At 41.3% G+C, this 26064-nt stretch overlaps 2 protein-coding genes, 1 long non-coding RNA gene and 1 other non-coding gene across 5 annotated transcripts in view; 2 read left to right on the top strand and 2 right to left on the bottom strand.

The window, feature by feature from the left end:
* ANKFY1 (ankyrin repeat and FYVE domain containing 1) overlaps nt 1-15282 on the bottom strand; it is an 89942-nt gene extending 74660 nt beyond the window's left edge. The window contains exon 1 of one of the 2 annotated variants that reach the window (XM_045526042.1): nt 15241-15282. In XM_045526042.1, coding sequence (XP_045381998.1) covers nt 15241-15250 — 10 coding nt within the window. In that variant the 5' untranslated portion in view covers nt 15251-15282. The remainder of the gene's footprint in view (nt 1-15240) is intronic. The other variant, XM_045526043.1, reaches the window with a different exon arrangement.
* LOC123620629 overlaps nt 1-19408 on the top strand; it is a 69296-nt gene extending 49888 nt beyond the window's left edge. The window contains exons 2-3 of the long non-coding RNA XR_006728921.1: nt 13213-13394; nt 19372-19408. This is a non-coding gene — a long non-coding RNA (uncharacterized LOC123620629). The remainder of the gene's footprint in view (nt 1-13212; nt 13395-19371) is intronic.
* On the top strand, nt 3739-3845 carry LOC123621313. The gene has a single exon (XR_006729050.1). It is a non-coding gene; the product is annotated as a U6 spliceosomal RNA (small nuclear RNA).
* An 849-nt stretch (nt 19409-20257) lies between the features above and the next one.
* UBE2G1 (ubiquitin conjugating enzyme E2 G1) overlaps nt 20258-26064 on the bottom strand; it is a 95716-nt gene continuing 89909 nt past the window's right edge. Inside the window, exon 6 of the mRNA XM_045526041.1 lies at nt 20258-23306. The gene's annotated coding sequence lies outside the window, so the exon portion shown is untranslated. The remainder of the gene's footprint in view (nt 23307-26064) is intronic.

Below are 26064 nucleotides of genomic sequence, written 5' to 3'. Positions count from 1 at the left end.
ACTGAGACATCATCTTTCTGTGGGGAATACTGTCTGCTTGCAAACAGCAATGCAAATGCATCCTTGAAGTGCCACCAAGCTGCAGAGTTCTTACAAGAAAAAGGACAAAATTAGCATTCTGAGCAATAATGAAGAGAGAATCTATAGCATAGCAGTTAAAGCAGAGGTTCTGAAACTAGATTGACTGGGATCAAATCTTGGCCCCACTGCTTTCTAATTATGATACACCTCACGTGCCTCATTCTCTTGATCTATAAGGATGTTGTAAACATTAAAAGTGCTAATACATATAATGACCTTAGAACAGTACCTGCCCTGTAGTACTACATCTATCAGTCGATAGATGTTAGCTATTATTATAATTCTTAGACAACACAGGATAGTCCTGTGTTGCAGGATTCCACTTGCAGATTGACAGTCCAGAGCACATACTCCGGAACCTCGCTGACTGGGTCTGATTCCATTTACTAGCAGTGTGACCTTACTGCTTTCTGTGCTTCGATTTTCTCATTGTGGAAAATGAGACTAATAATATTAATAGTATCTTAGAGTATTATCCAAAAAGTAATTGAGTTAAGATAGGTTAAATAAGTTAGCACAGTGTCTGGTTTAATACGGTTTACTGCTGCTGCTACTCTATTACTACTACTTAGTCTTCATCAAAAAGTGGCTAGTTTTCAAGTATGGTTTCTTCTCCCCACATCCCCCAACTTTGAAAAATAAGCCTAGAAATTCAAATAATAGATAAAACCTACAGTTTCACCGAAAGAGCTATATGCTAAGTATCAGTGAAGAATGTCAGCAACTTCTATTACACTTTTATGATGTTTCTTTCCAAATAATAACCATCTGCTCTTCATCAGCACAGTCTAAGGTCAGACATTTTAATAAGCATCCTTTCTGACAGTTCATCAGTCTTGGCTTAACCAAAGACGCTTAAGACAAAAAAATCTGCATTCACCATGAATAGCCTAAAATAAAGATTCCAATGTCTACTACAAAAAAAATACAGTTAATCAGCAAATCATCTCTTCGACAGTTACATAGGACAGTCAGAAAAGGACCAACAATATATTTTTATAACACCCTTCTTTTAGGAGTTGGCAAAACTTCTGAAAAGGGCCAGATAGTAAATATTTTAGCCTTTATGAGCCATGCAGTCTCTGTGGCGCTACTCGACTTTGCCATTGTTAACACAAGGCATAAATGAATAAGTGTTGCTGTGTTCCCCCAAAACACTTTATTTATAGACACTCAAAACTGAATTTAATGTAGTTTTCACATCATGATATATTCTTTTGATTTTTCTTCTACCACTTAAAAATACTATTTAAAATATACATTATAGTTAATAATTATATATTTTAATAAATGTTTGTATATGTAAAATTCTTAGCTCAAGAGCCGTACAAAAGCAACTCAACCAGTCTCAGGTCAGATCTGACTGAGAGGCCATAGTTTACTAACCCTGTTCCTTTGTTCTAGGTGATTTTTAAAGAATTAGGACATCAAAATGATGCCCAGAACCAAATGAGATGGGAAGATGGCAGTTAATCTGTTCCACACGCCTAGAATTCTGTAACCTCTCACTTCCGCTTACCAAACCCCATGCCACTAAAACAGCCCTTACACCTTCAAGACATGCCTGTCTCCAGGCTCACAGTAATATCCTCCCCCGGACAAACTTCTCTTCCCAGTTACGCTCATGATTGCCTAGTCTATCACACTCTTTCCCTTCTCCCCCAGTTTCTGAAGGGAGTCTTCTTTAGTTACTACTTTCTTCCGTACCTCCCTAATCTTTTGAAACTTGGCTTCTACCCAAACCACTCTACTAAACAGTCTCAGTCACAATGATAAAATCACCATTCAATGACATTTTCCTTATTCATCCAGCCCCTGAACCTCTCTGCAGCATCTAACTCTCAATCAGCCCATTCTTGAAAGTCTTGCTTTGGCTTCCTAACTTCGTAATCTAGTTTTCTTCCTATTTTCTTAGGGATCCTTCGTCTACTACTCTGACTACCCACTCTCTAAAACAGTGGTCCCCAACCTTTTTGCCACCAGGGACTGGTTTCATGGAAGAGAAGTTTTCCACAGACTGAGGAGAGGGAAGGGATGGAGGTGGAGCTCAGGCAGTGATCCACGACCAGGTTCCTAACAGGCCATGGCCCATTACCGGACCATGGTCTGGGGGTTGAGGACCATAGCTCTAAAGGACACGGTCCTCTAAGGTTCAGACCGAGAACTGAACTTTCTCTTAACTTTCTTCCTTGACTATGGTCTCATGCATGCCCATACTCTACTGTCGGTGCTATGTAAATGGCCCCAAATCTTTCCTCCAACAGCTCCTGCTGAAAGAATGACCCACTGGTACTACAAACTCAACAAGTCTAAAATCAATCTTAGTATCTTCCTCAAATTAAAGTCCTCTTCTTACTTCCATTTCACTTGTTATCCAGACTTGAAAGCTCTAGGTTATCAATGTACAGGCTATGGTAATTCATTTATAATACTGTAGCAAATACATAAAATACTGAGAGATAAATTTAAGAAAATGTGCAATGCATGCACAATGAAAACTATGATACACTGTTGACACAAAGTAAAGACAACCTAAATAAATGGAGAGTTATATTCATGGATTGGAAGGCTCAATATTGTTAAGATGTCAAGTCTCTCCAAATTGGTCTATAGATTCAACACCAACCTAAGAAAAATCCCAGCAAACTTTCTTTGTACAACGTGAAAAGATGATTTCAAAATTTATATGGGAATGAAAAGTTCCTAAAATAGCCAAAACAACTTTGGGGAAAAAAAAGAAAAAGAAAGATATAGCACTTACATAATTCAATTTCAAGGCTCATTATAGAGCTACAGTAATTAACACAGTATCATATTGGCATCAAGATAGGTATTCAGAACAATGGAATAGAATAGAATCCAGAAATAGACCTTCACATATATAACCAAATGATTTGACAGTGGTATCAAGGCACTTCAATGAGGAAAGGACCATGCACTAGAACAACTGGCTATTCATATGAGAAAAAGCAAACCCCAACTAGTATACCTCATTATATACAAATATTAACACAAAATCACATGGAAGGGTTAAAACTACAGAACTTCTAGAGCCAGGCGCTGTTGCACACATATAGTCCCAGCTACTCAGGAGGATGAGGTGGGAGGATCACTGGAGCCCAGGAGTTTGAAGCTATAGTATGCTATCATTGCACCTGTGAATAGCAGCTAATGCACTTCAGCCTGGGCAAAATGGTGAGACCTTGTCTTTTTTTTTTTTCAAAAACTACAGAACTTCTAGACTAAAACATAGAAAAAAAATCTTAGTGCCTCAGATTAAGCCAAGATTTCTTAAACTGGACAAAAAAGAATGAATTATAGAAGAAAAAATGGGTAGACTGGACTTTATCAAATTTGAAAAATTGTTCTTCAAAAGACACAGAGAGCCAAGCAAGTGGCTCATGCCTATAATTCTAGCTACTCTGAAAGCTGAGGCGGGAAGATCACTTGAGCCCAGGAGTTTGAGGCTGCAGTGAGATATGATCACACCATTGTACTCCAGCCTGGGTAATACAGCGAGACCCCATCTCATAAAAAAAAAAAAAAAAAAAGACAAGAAAATGAAAAGGCAAGCCACAGACTGGAAGAAAACATTTGCAAAACATATATCCAACAAAGGACGTGTGGTCAGACTATATTGAAAACTCTTACAATTCAGTGCTCGCTTCGGCAGCACATATACTAAAATTGGAATGATACAGAGAAGATTAGCATGGCCCCTGCACAAGGATGACACGCAAATTCGTGAAGTGTTCCATATTTAAAAAAAAAAAAAAAAAACTCTTACAATTCAGTAAGACAATCCAATAAAAAAAGGACAAAAAATTTGAATTCTTCACCACAGAAGATAAATGCATAGCAAATAAGCATAATATGAAAAGATGTGCATCATTAGTCATTAAAAAGGTGCAACTTAAAACCACAAACCACAATGAAATACAACACCCACTAGTATAGCTAAAATTAAAAAGGGTTGGTAAAGATGTGGAGAACTAGAAGTCTCATACATTGCTTGTAGGAATGCAAAATAGCACAGCCACTCTGGAAAACAGTTTGACAGTTTCTTATAGGCCAGGCGCAGTGGCTCACACCTGTAATCGCAGGACTTTGGGAGGCCAAGGCAGGAGGATTGTTCGAGGCCTGGAGTTTGAGACCAGCCTGGGCAACACAAAGAGACCCCATCTCTACACTAAAAATTTAAAAACGTAGCCAGCCATGGTGAGGCGCCTGTAGTTCCAGGTACCTAGGAGGCTGAGGGAGAAGGATCATTTGAGCCCAGGAGTCCAAAGTTACAGTGAGCTATGTCCATGCCACTGCACTCCAGCCTGGGTGACAGAGCGAAACCCTGTCTCACAGGAAAAAAAAAAAAAAAGGAATGGACTACTTATACATTCAACAATATGGATGTATCTTAAAAGCAATATGCTAAGTGAAAGAAGTCAGACACAAGACTACATATTGTATGATTCCATATGAAACTGCAGAGTAGTGGTTGCCAGTGGCCAGGGGAATGGGATTGACCGCAAACGAATTCAAGGGAAGTGTGCAGCATAGTCTTCAACCATTCAGAAACTGCACACAAAGGAACTTTAGAAATCTTTTAACTTAAGAAGTCAAATTAGATGACACTGCCTACCATGGTAGGCTGAAAAATGCCCCACCCCCCTAAGATATCTATATCCTAATCCCTGGAGCCTATGAAATGTTACTTGATATGACCAAAAAGAAAAAGGGTCTCTGCACTGACTGAAATGTTATGCAGCACATGGCTGTTCATGTATCCTTATAAGAAGAGGAGAGAGATTTGACACAGAGGAGAAGGCCATGTGACCACAAAACAAAGACAGATTTGAATATGCTGGCCTTGAAGATTCGAGTGATATGGCCACAAGCCAAGGAATGTCATCAGCCACCAGAAGCCGGAAGAATCAAGGAAAAGATTCTCTCCTAGGCTAGGCGCGGTGGCTCACACCTGTAATCCTAGCCCTCTGGGAGACCAAGGCAGGTGGATCGCTAGAGGTCAGGAGTTCAAGACCAGCTTGAGCGACATCCCATCTCTACTAAAAATGGAAATAAAAATTATCTGGACAACTAAAATATATATAGAAAAAATTAGCCGGGGATGGTGCCGCATGCCTGTAGTCCCAGCTACTCGGGAGGCTGAGGCAGTAGGATCACTTAAGCCCAGGAGTTTGAGGTTGCTGTGAGCTACGCTGACGCCACGGCACTCACTCTAGCCCGGGCAACAGAGTGAGACTCTGTCTCAAAAAAAAAAAGATTCTCTCCTAGAGCCTCCAGAGGGAGTACGGCCCTACTGACACCTTGATTTCAGCCCAGTGATACAGATTTCAGACCTCTGTCCTCCAGAATCATAATACATTTCTGTTATTCTAAGCCACACACCGTGTGGAAATTTGTTACAGCAGCCACACAAAACTGAAATACCCATCCTTACAAACAAAAAATTCTGTATAGTAAAATATTTCAAAGCCCTAGTAACTTCTTGCTGAATTAGTATCAAAAACATCATTTCATAGAGTAAAATAAAATGCAGTTTGACACCAATTGGGTATCGGACTAAGGTGGGGGGGTAGGGGGAGGGGATGGGTGCATACCTACATGATGAGTGCAATGCGCACTGTCTGGGGAATGGACACGCTTGAAGCTCTGACTTGGGGGGGGTGATGGGCAGGACATGGGCAATATATATAACCTGAACTTTTGTACCCCCATAATAAGCTGAAATAAATAATATATATAAAAAAATACTTTGCAATAAAAGAGAGAGGCCAGGCATGGTGGTGATCACCTGTAGTCTTAGCTACTTAGGAGGCTGAGGCAGGAGGATCACCTGAGCCCAGCCGTTTGACGCTGCAGTGAGCTATGATCACACCACTGCACTCCAACGGGGGCAAATAAGCAAGACTCTGACTTGCGAGAAAGGGGGAATTAATATTGTTTAATGTCTCCCATGGCATTTAGGTTCTTCACATTCATTCTCTCAGATTCTAACCATACCCAAAAAGTAGTATACTAACTTAACTGTTGAAATTCCCTTGGGTTAAGTGGATTGCCTAAAATTACAAAATTAGCAAAAGACAGACTCAAGATTTTGGGTCTTAAACCAGAGCCCATCCCATTAATACTATGCTGCCTGATTTTAGCTCCAATGTCAAAACATCAAACAAGATTAACTAATCATTAATTAATCCAGGAATTACATGTGTTCTTTCCATTCCCTGTCTTAAATGCTTTCTACTCCCCTCTGTCTACTCAAATTCTTTTTTTTTTTAAAGATATGTCATTACGTGATTCCTTTTTTTTTTTAAATTTTCAGAATATTACAGGGGTACAAACGTTTTGGTTACCTGAATTGCCTTTGTACAGTTTGAGTCAAAGTTATAAGTTTGTCCATCTCCTATACAGTGTTCGTTGTACTTGTTAGGTGTGAACTTCCCTATCCCCTCCTCCCCCAACACCAGCTTGATTTCCGTTGAATTTTACTACCACACGTGCACATGAGTGTTGATCTATAAGTGTCAATTTAGTAGTGTGTCTACTCCAATTCTAACCAACACTGTATTAAGTCTTTTTAGATTAACAGGGTACCCTGACATTTCCTTTCTCTATACTCCTGTTGTTCTTACAGTCTAGCCAGAATTTTAGTGGGGAATTAATTTTCTGCTTTAACTATGTCCATTAGATAAAAGAGAAATGATCATAAAGGCTATGGTAACACTCTATTTTAAGAACTATAAGAATAATTTTTCATTTCAGGCATACATTAGGATTTTCCACATACAATATTTCACTGAAGTATCACCTTCCCAGAAAATACTATCTTCTCTGTTGGCATCAGATTATAAAAGCTCCCCACTGGTAATGAATTACTACCACTACACCACTATTCTAAATATGTGATAGTACAGATGAAATCTTTCTTTCAATGGGATTACTGAATATTCATTAATCAGGAGTGCAAAACACAGGAAACTTGTTTCATGGGAGAATGAAGAAAAAGTAGATATATTTATGGCTGAGAACTCAAATGCACACAGTACCCTCTTCCAAACAAGAGGGAAAAGGAAAAGAAAAGATAGCTACACCATCTGGAAGAGAATGCAAAGAAATGGGAACGGTCAGAGATACCCCTGACACTCTGTACCCTCCCCTGCACCAAAAAAACTTAAGATATTAAAAATATAATGGCACTAACAGATATTTCATATTTTGACTTTCTATACTTTAAAATATCTAGCAATTGTAACTGTCATAACTTGAATGCTTTGACAAAGCCCCAAAGCCATTATTTAACCAAAGTTTCCTTTAAAAAATTCTTTTACTCTGGTCACAGACAAAACTTACTGCAGAGGACTTCTATGGCAGGAAAGAAAACATTATAAAGGTTGTATATCCCTTATCCAAAATGCTTGCGGCCAGATTCTGGGTTTTTTTTGTTTTTTTTTTTTAATATTTGCGTTATACTTACCAAGTGAGCATCCCTAATCCAAAATCCAAATTGCTTCAACTGAGCAGTTCCTTTGAGCGTCATGTCGGCACTCAAAAAATTTCAAAATTTTGGAATATTTCGGATTTTGGATTTTCAGATTAAGGATACCCAACCCATATATATAACTGTCATATTCATTTGTAAAACTGATTCAGTAAAACCATGTTTTATTCAATACTGATCCAGTTTGAAAAAAATGTCTTGTGGGGTATGTTGATCTTCCTTGAAGCTGACAGATGCATAAATCTGGGTTTTTAAAAGCTCCCCAGATGATTCTACTGTGCAGGTTTCTCTAGGTTAACAACTACTAGTATATACTAATGGAATGACAGAGGAGAGGAAAGAACCAATGTGCGAGCTGTACAGGATCCACTGGATTTGATGACTGACTATAGAGCCGGGGGAAATCAGAACAGACTTCTAGGTTATCGAGTTAGAGTCTAGCTGGACAGTAGTGCCATTAATCATCAGTGTAGAAGAGAAAACTCAGTAAACTATAAAGCACAATATGCATGCTTATTTGGAAAATTTTGCCTTCCCCACTCTGTTCTGCAAGTTCCACTAAGGCTAAGATGGTGTCTTGCTCATTTTGTCACCTTGGCATAGTAGCTTGCACCTACGATGAAATACATTTTTCTTAAATGTAATTCAACTCTGTTAAGTTTGTCTGCATATGTGTTCAAGTCAGTGGAGTGACTTACATGTCTCTCAAAACTTCACCCTGTATAGCACTCATAGGGCTGGCTTCATAGGCAATGCTCAACAAATATTAGCTAACTAGCTAATTTCCATTCCAAATTCCTCTTTGACTAGAAACACTTCCAACTTAGACATACCACATAGAGGCATATTGGGCATAGCAAAGTATGTCCAAAACTGAGGTCAAGGTATTTCTTCTCAAGTCTGTTCTTCCTCTTCCTGTTAGCACCTAGTCATTTGTCTGAGTCATCCAGATCTACAATCCTTGAGTCACCTTTAACATCTCTCTCTCTCACTCTCTTTCATCAACATTCAAACAGATTTCAAAAGTCCTCTTTTATACCTTCCATAGTCCTTGCACATCAACCCTCACCAGCCCCAGTGCCCCTTAGGAAATGGCTCACCATAAATTGCTACAGCTTCCTCTCTTTCCTCCCAAGCCCATCCTCTACACTGCAGCCATTTCAACATGCCTCAGACAATTCCAGTTATGTCACTACATTGGCTGATATCCTTTTAGCAGCATCACCCAATGACTCAAACGATAAAATTCTAATGTTTAACCAATGCCCTTCATAACTCAGCATTTAACATACTCTTTCAACCTCATATTCCACTATTATTATTATTTTTTTGAGACAGAGTCTCACTCTGTTGCCCAGGCTAGAATGCCGTGGCATCAGCCTAGCTCACAGCAACACTCAAACTCCTGGGCTCAAGCAATCCTCCTGCCTCAGCCTCCCAAGTAGCTAGGACTACAGGCATGCGCCACCATGCCCGGCTAATTTTTTCTATATATTTTTAGTCGTCCAGCCAATTTCTTTCTATTTTTTTTAGTAGAGACGGGGTCTCACTTTTGCTCAGGCTCTCGAACTCCTGAGCTCAAACGATCCTCCTGCCTCGGCCTCCCAGAGTGCTAGGATTACAGGCACGAGCCACCACACCCGGCCATATTCCACTATTCTTCCCACCTAGAATAGTGACCCATTCTCATATCCCGATGTCCAAACGAGGGCTATTTTTCAAAGCCCTGCTTAAAGTTCTTCCTACAGGAAAGACTTTCCCTGATCACCCAAAACACACTCCCACCACATCCCTAAAAAATCTCTTCCTAAGCATTTTTCACCTTTCACTTACAATACAGTATCTCATTCACGTGTTTTTTTTTTTTAATCTCCTAGACTTCAGAGCTCCCTATGAATAAGCCGGCTATTCTTGATTAACCACCAATTACTTCTCCCTCCACTCCACCCAGTGGTTATCTCCTCCTCCTCCCTACAGTGCCTTACTAGGTGGAGTTCAATACCATAGGTCCTTGGCCTACTCACATTCAACAAGGGAGTTTGGGGACAGTATTTCTCATTTTGTTTGGCATGATTGTAAATCATAATAATGTCTCAAATCGCCTATAGCAAAATGCCTTGCCAGTGACTGAATTCTGCATAACTCAGTACAACCTAGTAGCTCTACAATGACACATCCTCATTTACTTTAGTGAATGGATTAACTGTTTCTTGGTGAAAAAAAAAATCCCCAAGGAGTAAGCTAACAGCTACAGTTGGTGAAAGAAGTGAAAGAAAGGAAAAGTAGAGAAAAGAAAGGAATATAAAGGAACAGTGCTTGAGAACACTCCAGACTACATGTAATTATCAATGGCCTGGGACATTTGTTGAATGAGTGAAACACTAAACAGATAAATTTCAAAACTGGAAAGAGCAAAGTTTCTTCTCTCCCTATTTCTATCAGCCTACAGTGATTAAGCATTTTTGGAACAACGTCATCCAACAACACTTTTGGCAATGACGGAAATGTCCTATTAATCTGTAATGTCCCTTAAGGGAACCACTAGCCACATGGCCATTGAGTACTTTGAATGGGACTAGCATGACTAGGAACTAAATGTTTTAACTTTAATTAAATTTAAGTAGCCACATGTGGCTAGTGGCTACTGTATTGGCCAGTGAATGTTCAGAATATGAAATGTCTTCACCTTATTTGAGTTGTCAAAAGTATTTTCCTGGTCACGTGCACTGGCTCATGCCTGTAATCCCTGCACTTTGGGAGGCCAAGGAGAGATGATCACTTGAGGCCAGGAGTTTGAGATTGGCCTGAGCAAAAGAGCAAGACTCCCTCAATACAAAAAATTTAAAAATCAGCCTGGTGTGGTGGCACGTGCCTGTAGTCCCAGCTACTCAGGAGTCTGAGGTAGGAGGATTGCTTGAGCCCAGTAGTTCAAGGTTACAGTGAGCTACGATGGTGACACTACACTCCAACCTGGGTGACAGAGCAAGACCCTGTCTCTAAAAAAATAAGAATTAAAATAAATATTTTCCTGACCAAATTCCACCAAGTTAATAAAAGTCTATGATAAATTTTCTGTTTAATAAACCATTTACATTTTTTTCTACTTTTATTTTGCGGACAAAGGGACTGGGATAATAGTTTGAGAGGAGACTGACTAAAAGACTGCATGCCAGGATCAAAATGTCAGGCATTGTGCTAAAAATATTCTTCATACACTACATCTTTTGAGCTTCACAGCTACCTGTGAAATACAGATTATCCCCCTTTTAAAGTTGAGGAAACTTGAGACTGAGAGCAATTAATTGACTTGCCTATGATCACTGCTTAAACTAGGATTCAAACCCGTGTCCAACTGCAGAGTCTGAGCTCTTAAGTATTACACTTTAATCGCAAACAATAAAATGGGCTGAATGAAAAGTAGGTTGGGTTGCTCCATGCAGACTGATGTTATTCAGAGCATAATAACAGTTGGACTGGCCAGTTTACTTGGCAAAAGGCTAAGGATGTATCCAGGCAACTTTTCTTTATGGCTGGGAAATGGTGCTCAATAAATTCATACATTCCTTCAACCTTAGGCATGATTCTAGTTTGAGAGATACTGCAGCGAATGAAACAGAAAAAGTCCCTCCTCTCCTGGGGTTTATATTCCAACAAGAGAAACTCTCTAATGAGGTGACAACTTGACAGACTCCCGAGTGAATAAAAGTTGGTCAGCCATGAGGAGAAACAGTGAAATACTGTTCTAGGTCAAAAGTAGAAGTAGGCTGGGCATGTACAAAGAAAGGCAAGGAAGGTAGTGTGGCAGGGGCCTAGTGAATGAGAAGAGAAGTAGGAGATAGGTCAGTGTTAAGCAGAAGACCGATCTTTTGGGACCTGAAGGTCATTAGAAGAAGGCTTGGAATATACTTTAAAATCAAGGAGAACCATGAGAGTTGGGTATGGAGGAGAAGATGTATCAAGAAGAGTGGGAAAGACATGATCTGATTTAAAACTGTTTTAAAGGGAATGCTAGAAACTGCGAAGTAGGCTGTGGGAAAACAAAATCAAAGAGAAAAAAGTAAAAGCAGGAAGACCATGCAGGAGGCTTTTGAAGCAGTTCCCTTGAGTTACAAAGGAAGTTTAGATTACTAGAGATGTAGAATAGAAACTAATTTTAGGACAGACTTTTAACTAAATACATATGGCCAAACCAACAGCCATGGAGTGATGGAAGCAAAGAAGGCTGTTTTCTTTTTTTTTTTTTTTTTTTTGAGACAGAGTCTCACTTTGTTGGCTGGGCTAGAGTGAGTGCCGTGGCGTCAGCCTAGCTCACAGCAACCTCAAACTCCTGGGCTTAAGCGATCCTACTGCCTCAGCCTCCCGAGTAGCTGGGACTACAGGCATGTGCCACCATGCCCGGCTAATTTTTTTTGCTATATATATTTTTAGTTGGCCAGATAATTTCTTTCTATTTTTAGTAGAGACGGGGTCTCACTCAGGCTGGTCTCAAACTCCTGACCTCGAGCGATCCACCTGCCTCGGCCTCCCAGAGTGCTAGGATTACAGGCGTGAGCCACCGCGCCCGGCCAGAAGGCTGTTTTCTAAACGAGTCACTACATAAGAAGCTACTGTATACTCAGTCTCCCAAGGTTTTATTTACTATTCCTAGACATGATTTCCCAGACTCTCACACCTAACAATAACCATTATCAGGGAGGTCCCATATAGTGCACTTACAGATAATTCAATTGTTACATGACATATTTTTGCTATTTGTTTTTGTTTGGGTTCTTTTTTTTGAGATAGGATGTCATTCTGTTACCCAGGCTAGAGTGCAATGGTGTCATTATAGCTCACTGCAACCTCAAACTCCTGACCTCAAGAGATCCTCCCACCTCAGTGTCCCAAAGTGCTGGGATTACAGGCGTGAGCCACCTCTATTTTATATTTAAATAAGTATCTCAGAACAAGTGCAGCCAGCTCTGACAATTCTTTTTTTTTTTTTTGAGACAGAGTCTCACTCTGTTGCCCGGGCTAGAGTGCCATGGCGTCAGCCTAGCTCACAGCAACCTCAAACTCCTGGGCTCAAGCGATCCTCCTGCCTCAGCCTCCCAAGTAGCTGGGACTATAGGCACGCGCCACCATGCCCACCTAATTTTTTCTGTGTATTTTTAGTTGTCCAGATAATTTCTTTCTATTTTCAGTAGAGACGGGGTCTCATTCTTGCTCAGGCTGGTCTCAAACTCCTGAGCTCAAATGATCCGCCCGCCTCGGCCTCCCAGAGTGCTAGGATTACAGGCGTGAGCCACCACACCCGGCCCTGACAATTCTGATTAAAGCATAAGCAGCATGAAACAAGTAATACCCCACAAAACATTTTCTAGCTAATCTTGCCTTCTTTTGCATAGCAAGCACCTTCAGTTTAACGAGCTAACTGGCCCAGAATACCTGGCTGAATGCTTCCCTTCAAACTTTGTAACATTGTTTCTAAAAAGCTTACATCCAAACATAGGCCAGGAAACTGGAACACAAAAAAGGTAAAAGAAAAACTGTATCGTCAGAACCTCATCAATGTTCTTACCTATCTATCCCCCCTGGCCAATTTAACCCCAAAAGAATATTTTGTTTCTGTGTTTAAGGTGTATTCTCCACTGGCAAGATGTCTCTCAAGACCACCCTAACACATCTCAAGGCACCTGCAGGATAACGATCAACATACTGACCTAAGCCTATATGAGTGCCTCATGGCTGGATCCTGACTGCAGGTGCTCATTAAAACTGCTGAATGAAAACTCAGCCACCCTCCACATTTTCAACCTTGGTAATGTATTCCCAAAAAACTCCTCAACTCTCCCTCCTAGTGTAAAAGTGCTGGACTACCCATTACCTCACAGGAGTCCTCCCTGAACCTTTCCACCCCACCTCACTGCTCTGAGCAACAGCTTCATTTCTTTGGCTGCCCACTGTGTAAAACAATGTTCTGTAATCTACCCAAAAACTAGCTGCAGGGGATGCCTTAGCTTTCTTTCAGTTCCTTTTTTTACTCTTTGGTTTTCAGACAATATTCACCTGAAATTTCCCCCTCCAGGGGCATGCATGGTAGAAAAAGGAAAGACAAAAACTGGGTGCAGTCACAGCTATCTCTATAACCTTCACCTTAATCCCTTTATCTACAAAGGGTAAATAACAAAGGCCAGGCCTCCTCCTTCAGGAGGTTATTCTGAAGTCTAATCCAAATGAGAGGCCGGGGTGGCTCATGCCTGTAATCCTAGCACTCTGGGAGGCCCAGGTGGGAGGACTGTTTAAGCTCAGGAGTTTGAGACCAGCCTGAGCAAGAGCGAGACCCCGTCTCTACTAAAAAAATAGAAAGAAATTAGCTGGACAACTAAAAATATGTCGAAAAAATTAGCCGGGCATGGTGGCGCATGCCTGTAGTCCCAGATACTCGGGAGGCTGAGGCAGGAGGATCGCTTGAGCCCAGGAGTTTGAGGTTGCTGTGAGCTAGGCTGATGCCATGGCACTCTAGCCCGGGCAACAGAGTGAGACTGTCTCAAAATAAATAAATAAATAAAATAAAAATAATAATAATCCAAATGAGAAAAGCCTACAAACTATCATGTGCTGTTCACATCTAAGATTCAATAAATGATGGGTTCAGTCAAAGCTTAGCTCAAAATCAATAGGACCGGTTGTGACCAAGCACACTGCAATCACTCAATAAGCAAAAGCCAAACAAGGAGTATATTTCTCCAATAACGTGGTAAAAAGGAAAAGCACACTGGTCAGGTCCAGCAGTGTCACTGTATGGTCCCTGGCAGGTAACTCCCCATCTTTGGGGCTTCTTTCCCCACACCTGTACAATAAGGCTTTGACAATGAAGGATTCTTTTTAAATAATAATGCTACGTTAAGGAGGCAGATACTGGATTGCCTCCTTTACCTGCAATTGCCTTTACCTGCAATGTCATAAAGAGAAGGCCAGAAAAGAGAGTTAAAACTGGACTGGAAAGCAAAGGAACAGAGAGGTCTGGTTTTAGCACGCCTCTTGCGAGCAGTGTGACCTTGGCCAACCCCCTTACCACGCAAACCCCTTTCTCCCCTCCTAATCTGTAAACCAGGGGAAAGAATCCCAGCCCACCCGAACGCTGGGGCTGCTGGGCAGCCCAGAGACTACAGTGCGCGCCCATTTGGCGCGTGGGCCAGTTGCAGCGCTGGCTCTCTCTCATCCCTCATCCCGAAAAGAGTCCCAAGCTCTTCCGCAGGCGAGGTATGTACCCCTTCCGGATGCAGGACGTGCCAGGACAGCAGTTTCGATTTCCTAAGAACAGGGTTACTTCCCCCACGGCCCCGGCCCCATTGGTAATTAAAGGAGTCTCCCCTGCCGCCCTCTGGGGCCCAGCGGCTGCACGCCGTCCGGGCAAGGGACCTCCCAACCCGACTCCGCAGCCCGCCGTGGTCCCTTGGGGTCGAAGACGCTGGAGGGGAGTTGCCATAGGAACAGCACTCCGGACCCCGGCCCGTGGAGCCCAGGGGCTGGAAAGGAAGGCTCGCGAGACCCGCTGTGCCCCATGCGACAACGCCCGGCCGTCCCCTCCCAAGGCTGCTTCGCCCGGCCAGCAGCGCCCCCACAGCTCCGCGCCTTCCCGCGCGGCTCCACAAAAACCCTACCTTCCGCCATGTCTGGCCCGGCCCTGTCTGCAGTCTCGCGAGAAGTGCGCCGCTCATTAGGGACCGCGCGGAACGGAGGCACCAAGTCTCGCGAGAGTCATGGGAGGGGCGGCAAAGGGAGGAGTCGAGGGTAGGAAAGGGGTGAATGAAAGTGGAGGGGGCAGCTGGACGCGGGGAAAAGCGGGGAGCCTGGTTTCTTACTTTCAAGAATCAGAATTTATTAAGCACTGACTGAGCACGGTCATATTCCACGCCCTTGCAGGGCACGGAAAAGGGGGTGAATGCAGACTACTCTTTGGAAAAGCTTGCATCTGAGGTTTTTTGTTGGTCTTGAGGTTTTTAAAGATGTGGGAGGCTGAGAGGAAGGAGCCAATGGAAGGGGAACAGGTATAGATGGTTCAAGTTCCCTGAGGAGGTGCGATGCTCTGCATGCGATACAGAACTCAGAGGGATTAAATTTAGATTAGAGGCAGATCACCTGTTATGCTAAAACATTAGGAAACAAGAACATGCATGCAGATAGATGTATAGGGGAAAGAGATATGGGAGAGATTGTTTGATGATCAACTTTGTGGGTGAGGTTGTTAAACAAGAAGAGGCCAGAGAAGAGTGAACAAAATTTGGAAGAGGACTCTGAGGTTGGAGGACCCGGTTTCAAGCGTCCTATGTATGTGTGCTGGGTTACTTTTTTCTGGAACTCAGCCACCTGGCTGCCGAAGCAGAGAATTTGAATTATAGCATTAGTCCAGGGCGTGGGATTTTATTGCCAGAAAGAAACTGAGAGTGTTAAAAGACTACAGCTCAGATCATCAAACACGGGGTGCAGACTGGCCAGGGGCTGATGTAGGAGTCATGAAACTGCAGGTTTCTGTAATAATTGAAGACCAGTGCAATGCAAACAATGGTTGTGAGAGTGCTGTGATCAAAGTGGCAAACTGGGGTTCATAGTGAAATAGCACTAGGAGATGATATAGTCCAGGATGGAGCTATGGAATAGAGTGGAAGTAAAAATGGGAAGCCTGGAAAATTAGATGTTGGAATTTAAAGGTAGGAAAGGAAGGAACACCATAAGCGAGGTGCTAAAATCTTTGATGAGTGTGGGGAAAACTGTAAGATTCGTTAGGTAATAGAAAAATGGAGGGCTAAAGAGTAACATAGCTGCATTGCATGAAATATTTCAAAAAAGATTTTTACTCAAAGGAGAATCAAAAGAATGCGTCAACAGTGAAGGGTTGCAGGGGAAGTGGTGGCCTTGGAAGACAGCCAGGAGTAAGAGATGATCAGTTGAAAAAAGGATCTGAGAACAGGATGGGGGTGTCAGAACTGAAAAGAGGGAGCATTCAAAGATGTTTTAGGTGTTGTCAAGGATAAGCACTAGTGAGTAGTGAGGTGGAATGGAGGACAAATTTGGATTTTAGATCTCTGAAACATAGAGTCAAGGGTTAAAATTTTGAGGAAGAGGGGATGATTCTGGCTGACAGACACCTGGGAGAGGGAAGGAAAAGGATATTGAAATGTGTAAGAACAATTGTGTGCTCAGGAACTGAGGTTCCAGTTATGGCGGGAGGCTGATGGTGTGAAGACATTATGTGCAGGGAGGAGGTGCTTGGAGCTCCGCTGAGCAAGCTGCACTTAGACAAAGAAGGCTAGGAGAGCACTTGCCAGGCTCAGTGGAGGTGCCACACCTCAAAACTTCCCTGTTTGCCCTGTCTGTGGAGAATGTTGTGTAGGTATGCCAAAATGGTGAGCCTATGCGGCCTTCAGAGTGGCCAGGCAAGCCGTTCTCCTTTGGCCACGAGCAGCCTCATCTGTTTGTCTTAGAATTTCCTAGAAATATTTCTTGGGTTATAGCATAAAAAAGACATAGAAGTGGTTGGGAAGTACTGTCATAGTTGATGCCTGGTTTTACATCAGGTGACTTATCTTTGCCTCAGCAGCACCAGCCCAGGTTCTGGAGTATAGCAGGTATTAGCATGTTCGATGACGTATAACCACTGTTAGCTATACTGGGAGTCAGGAGAACTGAGTTCAGGTTTGGCTCTGCAACTGCCTTGCTGTGTGGATCACGGGCAAGTCCCTGCGAACTTCATGCTGCATCTCAATTTCCCCATCAGTTTCATGAGGAAATTAGACTGGAATTCAAGGTTCCTAATGATTTGGAGGGTCATGACCCCCTCTAAGAATCTGATGAAAACCAGGGACCCTCTCCCTTCGGGTGTCACATGCAGGAATAAACAAATGTGTGCCCTTCCAGAGTGTGCTTGGACTAGATGCCTGTGGTCAAACTAGAATTAACCTGAGGCATTTAATCAAGTCTGGGGCTTGACTACCTCTTTGTCACAACCTAGCTTCAAAGAGCCCTTTTTCAGAGAAGTGAAAGCACTCCTCTTGGAAATGATTTGATATAACCCTATCCCTGGGCCCTTGTTTCCTGAGGGGACTCTTAACTGGCCTGAAAGCCCTGGGCTACAGATAACTTGATAAAACCTGTAAAACAAAGCATTTGTAGTACTTGAGAGCTACAATACCCAACAGGCTTGGATGGAGCTACATTAGATATAACCTGAAATATAGACGTTTTGCAAAATCTGAGCACTGGAACATAGTTCACCTTAAGTCCAGTTCAGGTTTTGCTGTCAGATTAAGAGGAATTTAGTGTGAAGTTGCCTCAGTCAAGGAAAATGAAGCATAGGAAGGGCATAAATGCTGTCTAAAGTTCAAGAAAACAGGGGAATGGACTCGGGGAGGCAGTGAGATATCATGGCAGGGAAGGGGAGGAAATCTCTAGACCAGTAGTTAGTCCAGTGAACTGTGTGAAGTACCATCATCAACATGTCTACTCTCGGTTGGACGCGGTGGCTCACGCCTCTAATCTCAGCACTCTGGGAGCTCGAGGCAGGAGGATCGGTTGAGGTCAGGAGTTCAAGACCAGCCTGAGCAAGAGTGAGACCCTGTCTCTACTAAAAATAGAAAAATGAGCTGGGCGTGCTGGCATGTGCCTGTAGTCCCAGCTACTTGGGAGGCTGAGGCAGGAGGATCCATTCAGCCCAAGAGCTGGAGGTTCCTGTGAGCTGGGCTGATGCCACAGCACTCTAGCCCAGGCAACAGAGAGAGACTCTGTCTCAAAAAAAACATGTCCACTCTCTATGTGCCTTTGGAAAAGTCAGTGTTCCTGAGCTCTGGTTGCCTCACATGTAAATAGAGTAAACAGCACGCTATATTTATAGGAGTTGGAAGGGAATCCCAGCCATGAAATTTACTTGCTCTACAACCTTGACAAATTAATCTTAACCTGTTTCCTCATGAGAAATTATTACCTTGGAGGATCCTTGTTAAGATTTGAGTAGATCCTTTATGAAACACACATAGCACATAGCACAAGCTTGCCACAAAGCAGAGGCTCAATAAATAGAAACTTGATTTTCAGTGCTTGTTAGGAATAAATGTCATTGTGAACATACAAGTGCTATTATACTTATTCTTGATGGATGCTGCTGAGAAGGGGGAAAAAAATCAAGTTTCTTCCCTAGGACTTTTTGTGTAGCTCCTACGTTTTAGAAGATGTGTCTGACTGTCTTTTGTGAAAATCTTTTCCTTTTCCTTCAGTTAATTTACCTAAATGAACAGCATTCAAAATTCTTTGATCAGTTCACTAAAGTTCAGTGTAGACTGCCACCATGCCAAAAAAACTAATCCTACCTTGGCAGCCAGATTATACGCATCTAAAACTGAACCACCAGGAAAACCATAGCTGGGAAATAACCTGCTCTGCAAACTGAATCTTGTCAGGATTTGTGGGCCTCCAGAAAGCAAAGAGTTTAAATTTGATAAGGTGGTTATTCCCACTATCTTTACTGAGTGGGGCGGGTGGCACAGAGAGAAAAATCAACTGATCCTTCCTGGAAGCCTAGGGCCTTGCACACAGTAAGCAAAGACAAAAACCTGTTCATTTGCATTTGAAGCAGCATGCAAATAAAACTTTTTTGCTACATAACTTGAGTAGATGATTATGTGTAAAACTGACATAAACTCTGGAAATAATCCCCAATCTTCCCAAAACTGCTCTCAGGAAGGATTTTCCTGTTTCTATTTCAGCTCTGATTCATGTTCTTTTCTGTTTTTTCTTTTCAGGGTGTGGGGGACATTTTGCAGTGGCAGCATCATAGCTCATTGCAACCTCAAACTCCTGGGCTCAATCACTCCTCCTGCTCCTGCCTCAGACTCCCAAAGTAGTTAGGACTATAGCCTCAAGCCACCACGCCCAGCTAATTTTTTCATTTTGTAGTAAGTCTCAGTACGTTGCCAAGGCTGGTCTCAAGTGATCCTCCCACCTTGGCCTCCCAAAATGCTGGGATTACAGGTAGGAGCCACCACCCCTAATTCTTTTCTCCATTTTAAAAGAGAGCTGAACAGCCACTGGCAATTTATACCAAGACAAGCAAGCTTTCAGCACCTAACACTAGATCCGTTTAACTATCTATAAGGATTCAGGATAAAAAGCTGGATGTTGAAATCTTGTAAAGAAAAAGAAGTACTCAGTCTTGCCTCTTTTGACACTAACTTACTAAGTGACCCTGGGCGGGAATTTTGGCCAGTTTCTCCATCTGTTTAGAGGAGAGGGGGTGGTGATTGAGACCACGCCTGTGGTCTCTTCCAGTTCACATTTCAGTCTGCTTTTCTCACCTTTTAGCTTATCTTTATGGTAGAGCCAGTTTAGACCAAAGACAGAATCCCCAGTAATGTTTTAACATGTGCCCACTTTAAGGTTCTAAATCACCATGCACAGAAACTCCGATTGAAAACGGCGCTTGGCTATGTACTGGAAATTTAAAGAGCTTTATATCAGGTTGGAAGTCAAGTTAACTTCCCACCCTCTGGTTCCTTCATTAAATAAAGTTTGTAAAATTCTTCATCAAGGTTCCCCTGTGGGCCCTTTGGTACCATGTGCTGTTTATACAGAAAGAATCCCACAAACTTGCTTTTGAGACCTGCGTCCTAAAACCAGAATAGCCCATGATACAGCCTCTAAGTCATCATTTATTGATTTATAGAGCACCCATCACATGATGAGGTGCTTTACAATACAGTAAACATCACAACAGAACTCACATAGTTAAATACAATCAACAAATTACAGAACTAAAAAAAAAAAACTGGAATGAAGCAACATTATGTCAAATTTCGAAGATGCTGAGAAGTGGCAGTACAAAAAAGGTAATTCCACCAACTTGAGACCAGACGGGCAAAGATACACAGGCACCACAACCCAAAGTGAGCAGATTTGTAGGGGGTGAGCAAGCATATAAAATTTCACAACTGAGAATGAAGGCCATTAACGATACTGACACTCAAGTGATCACAGAACGAGTGGAATAACCTGACAAGCATATTACCTTATAATGACAAGGAAATCAACTTCATATGGATTTTAAACTCAAAAGAAGAGGCCAGAAAGCCACTGAGACCATCCATCCCATTATGAGCACAGACTGAAATCTGTAAACCTCTGTGAGTACTTGTAATAAATTTAAGGAAACAGCCAACAGTTCTACAATCCTTAAGATTATGTAGATGTTGTTGATGGTTGGCACAAGGTTGGGGGTGGGGGAATCCTTTTCCTAAAGCAGAGAAGAATCACCTCACACAAATGATGAGGTACTGGTGGGACAAAAGCCACCTGGTTCAGTGTCACCTGAGTGGAGTTTAATTTCAAATGTAGAGGCATTGAAGTTTACATTTTCAGATGAACACTGGCAAGGCACAGATGACATCTCTGACAGAGGAAAAGAAGTCACAACATCTTTCTAGGCCTGTGTTTCAGTATGTAGCACGGTCAAGGCGCCAGGTGGGAAAAGAGATGTGCTCATTCCTGGCTCTCCCTTCCACTCCCCTAGAGCTAGCCCTAAAAACCACATGGTTATACCAAAGTAACTGCATTAAAGTGGCACTTAAAGTTCAAAAATAGTTGTCCCTGAGTTACTAGATCATTTGCTACTTGCTGAAGAATCAAATCCCAGGTTTTAATTCTGCTAGCAGAATTATAGCAATAGGAGAGGAAAATTCAAGCTCCATTTTGCCACAGCAAACACCATGTGAACAACTTCTGATTTAAGAGTAAAAGGGATTGCATTCCAAGTCACTTGTAGGTGTGCAGTGCCAGCATTTTGGGGCAACAATTTCTATAGGGTCTTTGGGGAAAGGAAAAAAAGTCACAAAGTTCTTGAAGAAAATCGGGCTTTGAAGAATCAAATCAAACAATTTTCACAGTCACTACATATTTATGGGTTTTTATGTTTATGGGGTTTTACAATGCTTCAAAGTGGAGAAGAGACAGAAATTTAGAAAATTCATTCTCTACTGTGACTACATCCTCAACTATTTTATTTCTGCTTAAAAAAGGACATACAAAATTTGTAGAGGTATGGGTTATTGGCAGGAATCCTTTTACTCTTCTGCCAAAGCGTTTCTCCAAACCCCACAGAGCAGAGATGCACCAGTTCTCACTTATTCTCACAATCAAACACCATGTCCCATCTGGTACTGTCTCAAGTTCTATCCTTTACATGCCAAAGACTACTTCCTACTCCCAACCTCACAACAAACATTGAGGAGCCTGGGCCTGCCTTTAACACTTCACATGCTCATTTTACCATTTGCTGAAGTTGTTTTAGAAAATTGTATGATATGAAATATATTTATACTCAAACATTAATCAAATCCAAGTGCACTATGTCAGTGACAGAATCTGCATGTCAAATAGCAACGCATTTACCTCGTAATGTTTTTAGATTCACATAAGAATCTAGATAGAACCCAATACATATACTGCCATGGCCATGTGATTTTCAAGTATTAAGTTTGTTTGCATAAGGAATCAACCTGAGATTTTTCTAAACTGCACTTCTCTGGCATTCGGTATTATAACCTTCATTCAATACAATAAAAGCCAACAACTTGACAATTATTGAAAAAAAAATTATATTTTGGAAGAACTCACTACATAAGGTGACAGAATTCCAAAATCAAATTACATGAAAATATACATCGCAATTTCTTTGTACAATAGGTGAGAAAACTCTGCAGTATAGAAGAATAGAGGTGAAGAAATATAAAGGACTCAGGAGAAGGGTATGAGGGTAAACAGCATTTTTAGTAGCAAACCCAGGAGTTAAGGAGAAAGCCTGTAGCTGAGCTGTGCATGCTTTATTTATCCAACCTTAATATTAAGCAACTCAAGGGCAAAAACGAAACCAAATCAGAATTTGATACTATTTAGGGAAAATTTCAATAAGTTGAATTAAGAACCAACTCTTTTAGTTCTCAAGGGTAATGACTGGGTTCAAGAGCTCTCAACGGCCAAAAAATGTTATTGCTACATCCAATCCAAGAGATGGGTGCAACTAGAATACAAAAAGGACAAAGCACCTAGTGATGACTATCCTCTGAAGTCATCAATAAAAATCAAGTAATTGCTTATTAAGTATTTCAGTATTTGAACTAAATGATTTGAGAACTTTCTGGCAGCTAGAAGAGAGAAAAGCAAAGGGGAGTGTGTCAAAACAAAGAAGATACAAAAGTTTAGTATGTGAAAAGAGTTTAATGTAGCCTCAATGGTTTAAAGGAAATTAAATGGAAACTTTTAATCCTAATTGCTTTTCATCTGACATGCTTTAAGGAGTCTTTTAAAACTGATAAGAAACAATGAATAGGAAAGAAAACCTGCTAAAATCTTTTAGAATTTACACGATTCTTATCCTACTACAAGAAAGCATTATTTGGTACAAGGTGTATTTGTGGATGTACATGAACAGTATATATATTATCCGGATCATGTTGTGCTATGTACAGGTCTTTACAATTCTTCCTGAAGGTTAAAACAGTTCATTAGAATTCAAAATGCGTAATCATCTGTAAGTTGGCACTTGTTAGGCTCTTGTCAGCATTGATAACTGGCATGTTTTATTGCAGCCCAGTTCCAGCCAGTGTCTGCCAACTTGTTACAACAGAAGTCCAGCAATAGGTGGGTAGAGTGCAGGAAAACAGTGCCATGTTCCTCAATTGGAGACCTACAACAAAACAAACAACATTTCATGATGACTTTACATATTATAAGAGAATTAACTGATTAGAAATTTTTCTTTACATTCTTTTTCTTTGGCAACAAATCCTAAACTTCATCTTAAGTTCACTTTTGTGTTTGTCTATTATGGTCAGCCTGCACAACATAGCAAGACCCAGTCTATACAAAAAATAAAAAAAAATTAGCCTGATGTGACAGCACGTGCCTGTAGTCCCAGCTACTTGGGAGGCTGAGGCAGGAGGATCGCTGCAGCCCAGGAGTTAGAAGTTGCAGTGAGCTACCGTAACACAACTTCATTCTAGCCCAGGTAACAGAGCAAGACCCTGTCTCAAAAACAAAATTTACAACTTTGTTCCTCAGTCATGCTAGCCACATTTCAAGTGTTCAACAGTCACATGTGGCCAGTGGCCACCATACCAAACAGCACAGGTATAGAATATCTCCATCGTGGTAAAAAGTTCTACTGGACAACAGTGACTTAGATTTTTCAATATTCCAAATGTCTTTCAACTCATATTACACCCAGAGTCACAAAGAGATGAATTATTTAAAAGTCAAGCGATGGGGGACAGGAGTCAAGGAAATATATAAATATTTAAGGATATTCAGAGAAACAAGATTGGCACACTTCCCAACTTGCTATTTCTATCCAACTCTCTAGGTTCACTTCAAACCCATTTTCAACATAGAGCTTCCCACAAATGACCCTCCATCCCAATTTCAGTTCCTAATTGTTTTGCATCTGTTAGTCTAATATTCTCAATTAGACTGGAAGTCAAGAACACATCTAAACAAAACCCACTACAGCCTTATCAAGTGCTTACTATGTGCCAAGCAGCATGCTAAGTACTTTACAAACTCATCTCACACAAGGCTCACAATCATCATATGAAGGAGTTTCCCCTTATAAAAGCGAGACAAGGTCACATAGCTAGATAAATGGCAGCATTTCCTGTTCAAAAAGTTAGACAAACACTGTGTTCAAATTTTAAAAGTCTGATTGAACGATTGGACTTTTCAGAGCCTTTATTATATTAACGTGCACTTTGAATATGGGGGGTTGGCTGAGGGCAGCAGAGAAGAAAACACCTATTTCTATTACATCCTTAGGGCAAGTGTTCCAAGGAACTCAGAAACCTGTATCTGATGCCAAGCACAATTTTGGGCAAAAGAACTCAAACAGAAGATGACTGGGAACTCAAGGGATATAATTTTAAACTCCTGACAGAGAGGCCAAATGTACTTAAGAGTTATGGCAGGCTGGATGGGGTGGCTTGCACCTGTAATCCTGGAAAGCTGAGGTGGAAGGATTGCTTGAGGTCAGGAGTTCAAGACCAGCCTAAGGAAGAGGTAGACCCCCTCTCTACAAAAAATAGAAAAATTAGCTGGGTGCAGTGGCGCATGCCTGTAGTCCCTGCTATTTGCTTAAGCTCAGGAGTCTGAGGTTGCAGTGAACTATGATGACGCCACTGCACTCTACCCTGGCAACAGAGTAAGACCCTGTTTCAAAAAACCAAACCAAACCAAAACAAAAAAAATCCTTCTGGTATATTTTAACTCCCAACAGATATGTTCAAAGGTCAGTGTGTCTTCTAAAGCCCAGAGTGAATTTATCAATCTTACAATCACTCAAATTCAACCATACCAAAAGCTCCGCCGTGGGGAGAAAGAAAACTGTGAGCCAATCTGTGGCTCTTACATGTGCCTGTTTCCGTAATTCAGACTACCTCCCTAGATAGATCTAGGATAGATAATAAGATGTAGAACTACTGTTAAATTTCTTTCCAAAAGGGTTGTACTGATCAATGTAAACAGCCCTTAGCTAAGAATGCACCAAAAATGAATATAGTACCTTCATCACAATCAGGTTCTGCTATTTGCACACAGATACACACATATTTGCATACATGTTTTTTACTAGAAAATCTGAAGACATATATTGAAACTCAAGCAACAATGTTATGGAATAGGTATTGTAACTTTCAGGTAATGTTACCTAAATGTTTTTCCAAAGACTATACCACATCCAAATTAATCCCTGGCCAATAACTCTCTTTGGGCATTCAGTAATCATTCCCCTATGATATTAGGTTATTAAGTATGAAATGTCCAATCTCCTTAAGTACTAAGTTTGACAGTTGATATCTCTGACATTTCACTTTGGCACTTGTTTTATTTTTATCATGACAGTACATCCTCAGTCATGCAAACACAGTTTGGCTTGTGATTATCTCTCAAATATTTTTTAGAGCAATATTTGTGAAACCATAAATAAGTTAAAAAATTGTGTTATTTTCAAATATGAATTCCATTGTGGAACCAATGCAGCAGAGACAGCTCAAAATATCAACAAAATGTTGTGAGAAGGATGCACAGTACATCAATGGTTTGAGAAGTTCCATTCTGGTGATTTTAATCTTGAAAATGAGCCACAAGGGTGACCTGAGACCAAGGTGGATAATGATGAGATGAAAGCTGTCATGGAAGCGAATCCATCTCAACCTAAGTGTGAATTAGCAGCAAGGTTTGACGTTGCTATTGCAACAACATTGGACCATTTGCAACAAATGGGCAAGGTAAAGAAGCTGCATAGATGGGTTCTGCATGAATTAAATAAGAATCAGAAGAGAAATCATTTCCAAGTTTGCCTATCTTTGCTGTCTCGACATAAAAGTGAATCATTTCTACACTGTATTGTTACATATGATGAAACATGGATTCTTTTTGACAATCATAAGTATTCG

Source organism: Lemur catta, chromosome 15, assembly GCF_020740605.2.
Source record: "Lemur catta isolate mLemCat1 chromosome 15, mLemCat1.pri, whole genome shotgun sequence".
NCBI classification, from domain to species: domain Eukaryota; kingdom Metazoa; phylum Chordata; class Mammalia; order Primates; family Lemuridae; genus Lemur; species Lemur catta.
Note: the sequence above shows the minus strand (reverse complement) of the source record. Positions and strands in the feature narration are given on the sequence as shown.